Below are 11,150 nucleotides of genomic sequence, written 5' to 3'. Positions count from 1 at the left end.
TTACTGTGATCAATTGGCCTGCCAACTCTCCTGACCTGAACCCCATAGAGAATCTGTGGGATATTCTGAAGAGAAAGTTGAGAGACGCAAGACCCAACACTCTGGATGAGCTAAAGGCCGCTATCGAAGCATCCTGGGCCTCCATAACACCTCAGCAGTGCCACAGGCTGATTGCCTCCATGCCACGCCGCATTGAAGCAGTCATTTCTGCAAAAGGATTCCCGACCAAGTATTGAGTGCATAACTGAACATAATTATTTGAAGGTTTACTTCTTTTTTTTCTTTTGTATTAAAAACACTTTTCTTTTATTGGTTGGATGAAATATGCTAATTTTTTGAGATAAGAATTTTGGGTTTTCATGAGCTGTATGCCAAAATCATTAGTATTAAAACAATAAGAGACCTGAAATATTTCAGTTGGTGTGCAATGAATCTAAAATATATGAAAGTTTAATTTACATCATTACATTATGGAAAATAATGAACTTTTTCACAATATGCTAATTTTTTTAGAAGGACCTGTATATATAATTTTTAAGTTGGAAAGACTTTATTTTTTAATACAGTCTAAAAAGTCTTAAAACAAAAGCAAACAAAGCCGTGTCACTGTCTCAGTTGGGTTTTAATTTATGCAGAGAAGGAACCGGAAGTACGTCGTCTGTTGTATCCGCACACATCCGCAGCAGACTTGTGTATGAATTAATGGATGTTTAAGCGGTTTCTGCACATATTGCAAGACGGCCTGGCTCGCAGGTCCAGTGCCTGTCCGCAATCCGCAGGAGTTTGAGTTTGGGTGAGCCTCAAAACGGAGCCGCCAGCAATATTCGTGCAACAATGAGCTCGGGGCAGCCGAGCGACAGCAAGGAGCCGCGCGCAGACCTGCTTCGCGAGGAGGAGGAGGAGGAGGAGAGCGATGAAGACAGGTGCTCCAGCAGACCAACCTCTCCGCAGGCGGGCCGCGGGGGCGCCGGGACACAGGTCAGCTGGGAGCTCGAGGCGGCCACGGACGGCGGGACAGGCTCGGGGGACAGGGGCTCGAGCGCTGCAGACTCTCTGTTCGCGTGGATTTGCAAGAGGACAGTGCGCAGGGGGCCGTTTGTAGACCCCGCGCGAGATAATTTCCGTAACATGACACGGCTTTATTCGTCCATGAGCCCGGCTACGGATTCGGTGAACCTCAGTACACAAACCCACGGAGCTGTCTTCAACTTGGAGTACTCGCCAGACGGGTACGTTCAGTGTTGCCCCTTCGATCAAACCGTGTTTGAGTGTCTCGAGACTGAAGATCTTCTTTCGACTCTTCGACTTCTTTTCAACTTTTGACTACTTAGCATTAAAACAATAACTTTTAACAATTATTTCCAAATGTGTTTTGTATTAAAACATGTATAAGTGATGGAACAAATGCAAACTTTGAAAAAACTTGCAGATACCTTAAGTTAGCTAGCAGTCAAGCAGTTTTAGAAGCATAAAAATCATGAAAGTAATCTGTCAAGAAAAAAAAAATACTGGTTAGATTATTAATGACAACAACTCTAAAGTCATGGGGAAAACACACACAAATGAATTATATTTCTGATCTTCAAACGGGGGTGCATCAGTTACAGTTTTAAGATCAGAAGTGCCATTAATTAAAGTTTTTTTTCTAAAAGACTATCATATCAATTAGTATTTAAATTTGTTTTTAGGTTTATTTATTATAGGAATTTATTATATTATTATATTATATATATATAATATAAATGCCATAAACATGCCCAGAATAGAGAAAGTGGCAAATGTAAAAATGTTTAACTTGACACATTTTTTCTCTTAATCTCTTTTGCTCATTTCTCCAATTTGTTTGTTTTTTTTCCTCAAAGAAATATTTTCAGAATTTTTTGTCACACAAATAAATGTTCATTTCCTGTAATTTTTTTTTTAATTGCATGTGTGCAAAAAAAGTACAATTCCATAGTTATTGCACAATAATTAAATGCACATAGCCTGCAAATATTAAACTGATGACTTGATCAGTAAAATTTTCATACTCTTATCATTGTCTAAACTTGCTGTTGGCCCTTTACATGCAAAATGATCCATTCAATTATCTAAGTCTCCCAGACATGCGCATATATATTCCGTAAATGTCTTTGGCATGGAATGCTTGTGACGTGTGCTTGTGTGTGTAATATGGTATTGAATTTTCCCAGTAAATTTAAATGCTTCATGTGATGCATAGAAGCTTCCATCTAGACCAAATGTATGGTGTAAGTATGGTGTAGTAAGCTGTCCATGTCAACAGTTCACCGTTTGGTTAAAAAGAAATGGACACATTTTGACCAGTACAGCTCTCACAAAAATAAAAAAACTTAATTTAAATGACATTGGTGAATTTGCTGACACATAGGCTTTTGGAGGATGGATGAATTAAATGTTTTGGGGGACTACATTTTGCAAACGCACATTAGAGTTGTGATGTAAACGGTTCTAAAAATTGCACTTGCAGTTTACAGAATGTAAAAAAATAATAATAATTAGCCAAAGCGATAATGAAATAAACTTTGCAATCAAATGTTTAATGTTATCGGTCTATTCTATATAATACACATTTATCCTTGATTTAAGCAAAACACTGTTGTTGTTGTTTTTTTACAATAGGATACATCTACCATAGAGAACATTTCTGTCCTAATTGACAAACACCTGTATAATTTTTTTTTCTAGGTCAGTTTTGACGGTTGCTTGTGAGCAGACAGAAGTGCTTTTGTTTGACCCGGTTTCTTCCAGACATATCAAAACACTGGTGGAGGCTCATGAGGACTGTGTAAACAACATAAGGTACATGTGCACACAATATATAATTGATCCAGTGTGCAGGAACCTCAGTTACATGAGTGAAAGCTCTTCTATATCAGTTTTAATGTAAGAACTATTTCATAACCATTTACATATTAAACAATAAGATTTGCACACTGCAAAATTTGCATGTCTTAGTTGCTTCTGTGATTCTTTTTGATACTTACACACACACTGAATGTCTGGCACAATCATTAAGCCCATGAGGATGACCAGTGTTGTCTAAGTATAAGTTTGTTTGGCTGTGTACTATTCAGGTTTCTCGACAACCGGCTGTTTGCGACCTGCTCTGATGACACCACCATTGCATTGTGGGATTTGCGTAAACTGAACTCGAAGGTGTGCTCATTGCATGGCCACGCCAGCTGGGTCAAGAACATAGAGTATGATACTCACACTCGCCTGCTGGTGACGTCAGGATTTGACGGAAATGTCATCACATGGGATACCAACAGGTAGGTTTTGTGTTTCCTAGCTGGCTTAAATGAAGGAATAGTTCACAAATAATTGACATTTGTTAAAACCCACAGGCCAATCCATAATGAAGTTTGTTTCTTCATCAGAACAGATTTAGAAAAATTTACACTACAGCATTTGCTCACCAGTGGATGCTGTGCAATGAATGGGTGCCATCAGAATAAAAGTCTAAACTAAAAACACAAAGTGCAAGTCCACTATTCAAAATAATGCTTCCTCCACTAAATCCGTCCCCTGTTGTTCTCTCTCATCAGAATCCACCGACATATTTGTTTACAACTGTTTTGTAGAGTTTTCACTTGTTAACTGTTTGATCTGTGTACAGTTTACTTCTCTCCTGATTCAGACGAGACCTTTTATTCACTGTAGAAAGCAATGTAATGGATGGAAGACTCGTATTATATATATATATATATATATATATATATATATATATATATATATATATATATATTTTAGTGCTGTCAAACAATTAATCACATCCAAAATAAAAGGTTTTGTTTACATAATATATGTGTGTGTGGTGTGTATATTTATTATTTATAAAAAAATACACACACATGCATGTATATTTTAGAATTTTATGTTTGTACATTAAATATATCAATAAATATAATAATATAATAAATTATATATATATATATATATATATATATATATATATATATATATATATATATATATATATATATATATATATATATATATATATATATATATATAAACATGAAAATATTTTCAAAATGTATACTGTATGTGTGTTTTTATATACAAAATAAACATTCACAGTACACACACACACATATTATGTACACAAAATCTTTAACTTTGGATGTGATTAAACGTGATTAATCGTTTGACAGCACAATTTTTAATTTTTTTTGTGTACTAGTCTTTTAAGAGTAAGTGCATATACAAGTGGTTGTGTGCGACTGTGTGTCATTGCACTTGCTGTTTGTTTAGGTTCACAGAGGATGGCTGTCCGCACAAGAAGTTTTTCCACACACGCTATCTTATGCGAATGCGTCTGACTCCAGACTGCAGTAAGATGTTAATCTCCACCTCCTCTGGTTACCTGCTCATCTTACATGACCTTGATCTCACCCAGAGCCTTGAGGTCGGCAGCTACCGCATCCTACGGTCGCGCAGAGCTCCACTCAGCACAGGTACTTACAGAAAGCATAAACAAAGAAGATACATGTGAATCTGAAAAGATGAATACTAAGCTCTGAAATTATGGAGATGGCATGAAAATCCCCCTCACGGACGACTGCCGCACACAAACAAAACCGTTCCAAACCTGTAAAAGCTTTTTTCATCTTCGGAACACAATTTAAGGTATTTTGGAGGCTTGTCCCATTGACTGCCAAGTAAGTTGTCAAGGTCCAGAAAAGTATGAAAAGCGTTGTCACAAAAGTCCATCTGCCATCTCTGGTTCAATCTGAATTTTATGAAGTAACAAGAATACTTTTTGTACGTGAAGAAAACAAAAATAACAACTTTATTCAACAATTCCTCTCCTCTGTGTCTCTACACATCACCGTAGCACCGTTTTAGAGAATATGAGTTGAACGCAGGCAGCTTATGCTCTTCTGTGTCAGCCATGCCACAAAGATTCATTTTCTATGTGTATTTTACACTTTGATTTGAACGAAAACAGCACATCCTTGTGGTGCGGCTGACACAGAAGAGCATAAGATGCCCATAACAGGAGACAAATTGTTTAATAAAGTCATTATTTTTGTTTTCTTTGTGTTCAAAAAGTATTCTCGTGGCTTCATAATACTACGGTTGAACCACTTATGGCAAATGGACTATTCTGATGATGCTTTTCATACTTTTCTGGACCTTGACAGTATATTTAACTTTTGCAGTCAATGGGACACTCTCAAGCATCCCGGTTTTCATCCAAAATATCTTAAATTGTGTTCCGAAGACGAACAAAGCTTTTACAGGTTTGAAACGACATGGGGGCAAGTGAGTAATGACAATTTTAATTTTGGGGTGGACTACGCTTTAATTCAATTTTGAATGCTGCACAACCCTATCGAACACCATATGACACAGTGAACTACTGGTTAATTGTGTTGGGAATCCTGTGCTCATCGTCATCATTTTAAGATCAAGTCTCTTTTCTTTCAGAAGGTTCATCAGCAGGTTCTAGGTCAGGAGGTTCCCGTCACACCATTGACAGCAAAACCCATCCACACAGAGAGGGTAAGCCTTTAATATGTGAGGGTAAGAGTTTAATATGTTATGTACATTAGTACCAAATACTGCTTTTACTACAGAGTTTTCACTCCATTGTTCACCTTTTGTCTTTATCCAGGTCTGTCACCCAGAAACAGTCTTGAGGTTTTAACCCCGGAGATCCCGGGCGAGAGGGACCGTGGCAACTGCATCACCTCCTTGCAACTGCATCCCAAAGGCTGGGCCACATTGTTACGCTGCTCCAGCAACATGGACGACCAGGAGGTCAGTGCTGTAACCTAAACCTAAGAATTGTGGAGCATGTAAAAATGAATGAACAGTCTCATATCTGTCTTTCTCAGTGGACGTGTGTGTATGAGTTTCAAGAGGGAGCTCCGCCTCGACCTCCGGTGTCTCCTCGCTGCTCTCTGCGTCTCACACACTACATCGAGGAGGCTAATGTTGGACGGGGCTACATTAAGGAGCTGTGCTTCAGTCCGGACGGCCGGCTCATCTGCTCGCCGTACGGTTATGGCGTGCGCTTGCTGGCGTTCGATGAGCAGTGTGGCGAGCTGGCAGACTGCATGCCTGTGCGGACGGCTCTGCTGCGGGAGATTCGCTCCATCTACTCTCACAGCGATGTGGTGCTCACCTCCAAGTTCTCACCCACTCACTGTCAGTTCGCATCGGGCTGCCTTAGCGGACGCGTAGCTCTGTATCAACCACACTTTTAACTCATACAGATGCATTAGAATTTACACTGATTGCTGGACTATTTGGAAGAAGCTTCTGATTGGTCTAGGGGATAATGGGAGAACAAAACTACCTTGAACAGAGCGTGTGGTGGTGTAGTTGTTTTTTTTTGGTGCGTTTGAGGTCACACTGCATTTGAATGACCTTCTACAAGTTTGTCATTTTTAGATGTATTTGTTCTTTATGCTGTGTAAACGTAACTGAAGCAAAGCAAACAGCATTAGTTTTTCCTCCACAATAGAGGTTGAATGAGTCATGCGAGCGTTAGAGGATTATGGGAGAATTATCTTTTGGTTGCTCATCCATGCAGCACTGCAGTAACCGTTTAAGTCAATCATTTTCATGCAACTCTAAGCAGTTCAAGCAGACGGCAGTTTTTGCATTTTGCCAAACATTTTAGACTTTGCAATGCCATTTTCTTTTTAAGAAACATTTTTTTCTGGAAGTGCTTCACTTTTACTAATCGTTCGTTTTATTTTTGGACTGCTTGTCTGTAACAACACTAACTGAGGTCTTATTCATAGATTGTCAATACAGTATGTACCATGTACGTTTGAGTATTGGGATGAATAGGACTTCTGCCGATGGTGGACTGAATGGACTGGGAATTTTGTACCGTTCTGTTTTTCAAATGCTTCTGGCCTCTACATTGACAATCAGCAGTTCTGAAATGTTTAGATGCTCACATCAGTGGGGGCTTCGAACTCTAGACATGAGGACAATGGGAGGAGGCATGTTTGACTGTTGGATGAGTGTTTTATACAGATAAGTTTAGCTTTCTTAAAATGAAAAGGAAAAAAAAGAGGACAAAATCTGAACATTCTGCTTTTCTGAAACTAGTATTATTTGGTCATCCTTCTCAGTTATTAAAATATTGACCGCTCCTGAACATGGAATTTTAAAAGCAGAGGAACAGTGAAAGTTACCTTTATTCAACCACAATTTCATTTGATTCACTTTATTCATGTTAACAATATTAAGGATGCAGTGGTACAGATGGATTAAATAAAGAAACTTTTTCATATCTTTTGTTTGGTATGAGAAAGAAAAAAGTTTTGAAGCAAAAATGAGACGTGTATTAGCGTACCATAGACAGATTGATTGCACTGAATATGCCTCGGCATCTGGAACCTTTAAACTGATTATTTAGAACCGGCATGACGTTTCAGGTCAAGCGCTGGATGGAGGAAAATGTCATTTTTCTAAAACTCTGGTATTTCATCATCCACATGCAAAAGGAAACATGTAGAATTTGGTTGATTATAAAACGGATCGTTCCGGTCCTTGATTCTGATTGGTTGAGCTGTATTCGAAGCTGTTGTAAATTACTCCACAAACATGCACCCCTTTTTTTCTGCTTCTGTGTGTTGCTCGGCCACCACTTTGTTGCAATCCCATCTGTTTCTGAGGAACTACATTGTTTAGCAGAATAACAGTGTTTTTATTAATATTATTACATTTGATTTGCTTTGTTTTATTTTGTGACACCTTGCTATGTATATAAGGGATAAGCCCTGTGAAGCTGTGATTTACAGTGAATTTATAACAGCTCCACGTCAACACCCCTTTAGCAGTTATCAATTGCTTGAAACCATGGCTTTTTGGGTCTTAATGCTTTCTTTACATATAGCAAAGGGTTTTAGATAATATATGCAATACCATTCATCGGTTTGGGATCATTAAGATTGTTAAAAATGTTTTTGAAAGAAATCTCTTATGCTCACAAGGCTGCAATTATCTGATCAGTAAAACAGAAATATTGTGAAATATTACAATTTAAAGTGACTTGATGTTTGATCATTTTGATATATTTTAAAATGTCATTTATGCAATTTCAAAGCTCATGTGATGTTTCAGCAGTCACTACTCCAGTCTTCATTGTCACATGATCCATCAGAAACTGTTCTAATAATATTTCTTCTTATTATCAATGTTGAAAACAGTTGTGCTGCGGAATATTGTTTTTTGAGGAAACCATAATGCTTTTCAGGAATCTTTGATGAATAGAAATTTCAATAGAACAGCATTTATTGGAATCTTTGTAACATTATAAATGTCTTTACTGTCATTTATGATCAAATAATTGAATCCCTGCTGTATGAAACTATTCTTTTCCTTCAAAGAAAAAAAACAAATTACCCCAAACTTTTGAAAGGAATTGTATATAATAGTTTGAAAGCAGAAGTATGTAATATGACCTGGGTTGCTCAGGAAGTGTGAAATCCACAGATCTGAATTTTTTAATAAATTAAGTAATGTAAAATGTTTTAAAAACATAAATGCTAATTTAAAAAAAAACTTTATTTTAATTTTCTTAAAACTATGCACGCACGCACACAGTGCCACAGAATAGCATAAATGCTACATTTTGATTGCAGACATCCAGCTCAGGCAGTTTTCCCTTTCTTCTTAATGAACTTTCAAATTTCCATGTGTGATTGCAAGAAATGTCCTAATACTGTTATAAAACTGGCTCTCAGGTCTAACGTAATGAATATGAATGTATTTTAGCATGTTTCAGCAATTTCTTCCCCCAAAATAATCATGCCGTGCTGATGCCAATAAATTAAGACAGCTGAGGAAACTGAGAGGTGCTTTCTGTAAAATCTTTAAGTAGCTTTAATTATAATATCATTAATAATCATATATTATAGAGTGTAGAAACCAGCTACAATTTTAGAGTCTTGCTCTGAGCATTCTTAGAAATCTCTGTTAGTGATATATAAAAAAAAAACAACAACATTCAAAAGTTGAACAACAGACCAGGGATACTCTGTGTACTCTCAGACTGAGGAAAACAATTGAAAAAGTGAAAACAAGTAGCTTTAAATCATGAATAATACTCGTCTGGCTTTGCAGAATAGCTGCAGATGGTCATGTGTCAGATCAGAGCCGGATGCGTGGGAAATAGCTTTCTGTCTACACTATTATCTTGTACTCACCTGGATTCAACAAATGCCAGTAATCACCATCTACAACTGCAAGGATGTGAAAGAAAGGAAAACATTATTTTCAAAATTAACTTTTAACTGCTGTAATGTAGTTTATTTGGCATAGTGATTTCTAGAGGTATAATTAACACATTTTCAGTACCTTAAATACTAAGTGAAGTAAATACAGTGCAAATACAAGAAAACGTAACCTATTTTATTTCAGTCTCCCACCAGTGCACTGACCAGGCTCTGGCCTGCTTAGCTTTAGTGAGGGACCAGACTCTGCATACTGCATGCAACAGCTGCATTCGAAGTAGGGACCTTAATGAAGCTGCCCTAATAGAGGGGTAGCACATACTGACAAGCATAATGTGGACATCAGCATGCATTGCCAGCCTAAACAATGAGGTCAAATTTATGATTAAGGTGGGGAAATAATGACAACAGAATGTCCAGGCCAATTTAATGCCTCCCACTTCCAACCTATTGTATGGGAACTGGATAATAGCTTGGTGGTATAGAGCACTGTGCATAGATGATTAATCACATGTTTCAACACCTCTCCTGTTTTAGTAGTCTATTGTACTCATTTATCTCATTTGCATGTCATGTTTCATTTGCATGAGGCTCAGATATGTGTTTGGTAGTCACATTGGTTTTAGGCCTTTCATGATTAACTATTTTGATAAAAACCTATTTATCAGCACTCAGCAGGCCCCCTGAAAGTTATAGCACCAAGTTTGGTGGCAAAAATCCACTGTCCACTGTTTTTACAATGGAATAGGTTGCAAGTGGGATCTAAAGATCTCAGCTCCAGAGAGATCTAGAGAGCTAGGACTTGCACTCCTATCTTATTTTAAGATGCCTCTACCAGCAGAGTGAATTTTAAGTTATTTGGAGAAACTTAAAACTTTGGCCCAAAAAAACTCTACCCCTTTTAGTTTTTTGGGGTAAAAAAAAAAAATCGTAATTTTTTATTGAAACTCTAGATTCTGGAAGGGGATGGGGGTTGAAGGGGCTCTGTGGTGAATGGACCAAAGGCAAAGGGAGTGATAGATGGTTAACACCAGTTATGTCATTTGCCCCCACAGCGGAACCGACCCCCACTGTCGTTTAGATTTTTTATAATAATAAAAACCATTTAGCTGAGTAATAGAACAGATACTACAATTAAAACCTAAATGCGGCTGCTCAATGCAGCGTGCCGAATGACAGTGGCATCACAGATCAGATTTAATTTATCAAGTGTGGAGATTGAGTCGAGCTGACTGACAAATGAACAATTGCTTTACACTAAATTGCCGCTATTTGAAAGTGAAAGTAAAATGTGCACGACGCTTTTATAAGCTGTTTAAAACAGGCCTCGCTCCAGAGAGCAATTTCACAGGGATCCCATCTGACTTCTGGAGAATGTTGGTTGAGCCAGGAGCGTCCCAGGATGATATCCACTGTGGATTACAGTGGGAGGCATTGGGAGATGCTCGAAGTGTGCTGCATAAAGCTCTCTAGTCCCAAATTGTCATCATAGATGGCCATCTGAGCACAAATATGGGGATTCAGCCCCTGACGAAAGGCACTCAGCAGTGCAATGGCCCAGCAGTTCAGTAGCAGAATTCAGCATCTGTGGAGAAGAGTCCACAGCATTTACAGAGGAGCCTTTGCCAAGCACCTTTGGACACTTACACCAAGGCCTTGTGTGAAGCGCAGCAGGAAGATGCTGGAAGATTCCTTCAGTGAGGAGTCAAAAAACTTGATGTGCACAAAATCTAGCTTCTCAGAAAAAAAAGAATGATGCCATCTCTTCATACTACAAAAACCTTAAGCACAGAATGCGGAACTTGCCCCCACATCATATACTGCCGCATTTCCTGCATGAGGTGGACAACATGCTACTTACTGACACTGAAAGGCTCCTGAAGCTTTACCCTGTAAATAACTGAAAGCAAATAACAGTTATCT

At 38.1% G+C, this 11,150-nt stretch overlaps 1 protein-coding gene across 4 annotated transcripts; it reads left to right on the top strand.

Annotated features, from left to right (window-relative positions):
- The first annotated feature begins 642 nt into the window (after window positions 1-642).
- Window positions 643-7,282, top strand: LOC113057033 (DDB1- and CUL4-associated factor 10-like). 4 transcript variants are annotated; one of them, XM_026224040.1, is made up of 7 exons: window positions 643-1,229; window positions 2,707-2,820; window positions 3,096-3,293; window positions 4,279-4,481; window positions 5,461-5,532; window positions 5,645-5,790; window positions 5,868-7,282. In XM_026224040.1, exons 1-7 carry the CDS (start codon window positions 835-837, stop codon window positions 6,237-6,239), a joined length of 1,500 nt encoding a protein of 499 aa, XP_026079825.1. In that variant the 5' UTR covers window positions 643-834; the 3' UTR covers window positions 6,240-7,282. The 4 variants fall into 4 exon arrangements, with proteins under 4 accessions (XP_026079825.1, XP_026079822.1, XP_026079823.1 ...); XM_026224037.1 differs by having other exon boundaries at window positions 5,461-5,553; XM_026224038.1 differs by having other exon boundaries at window positions 5,458-5,532.
- Window positions 7,283-11,150: the final 3,868 nt, after the last annotated feature.

The sequence above is a fragment of the Carassius auratus genome, chromosome 38 (assembly GCF_003368295.1).
Source record: "Carassius auratus strain Wakin chromosome 38, ASM336829v1, whole genome shotgun sequence".
NCBI lineage: Eukaryota > Metazoa > Chordata > Actinopteri > Cypriniformes > Cyprinidae > Carassius > Carassius auratus.
Note: the sequence above shows the minus strand (reverse complement) of the source record. Positions and strands in the feature narration are given on the sequence as shown.

What these genes read in the sequence shown, in the direction of transcription:
- LOC113057033 (XM_026224036.1), top strand. Translation starts at nt 835, where the DNA reads ATGAGCTCGGGGCAGCCGAGCGACAGCAAGGAGCCGCGCGCAGACCTG. An exon ending in TTGGAGTACTCGCCAGACGG is followed by an intron (nt 1,230 to 2,706) that starts GTACGTTCAGTG and finishes TTTTTTTTCTAG; the next exon opens with GTCAGTTTTGACGGTTGCTT. An exon ending in TAAGCCTTTAATATGTGAGG is followed by an intron (nt 5,554 to 5,644) that starts GTAAGAGTTTAA and finishes GTCTTTATCCAG; the next exon opens with GTCTGTCACCCAGAAACAGT.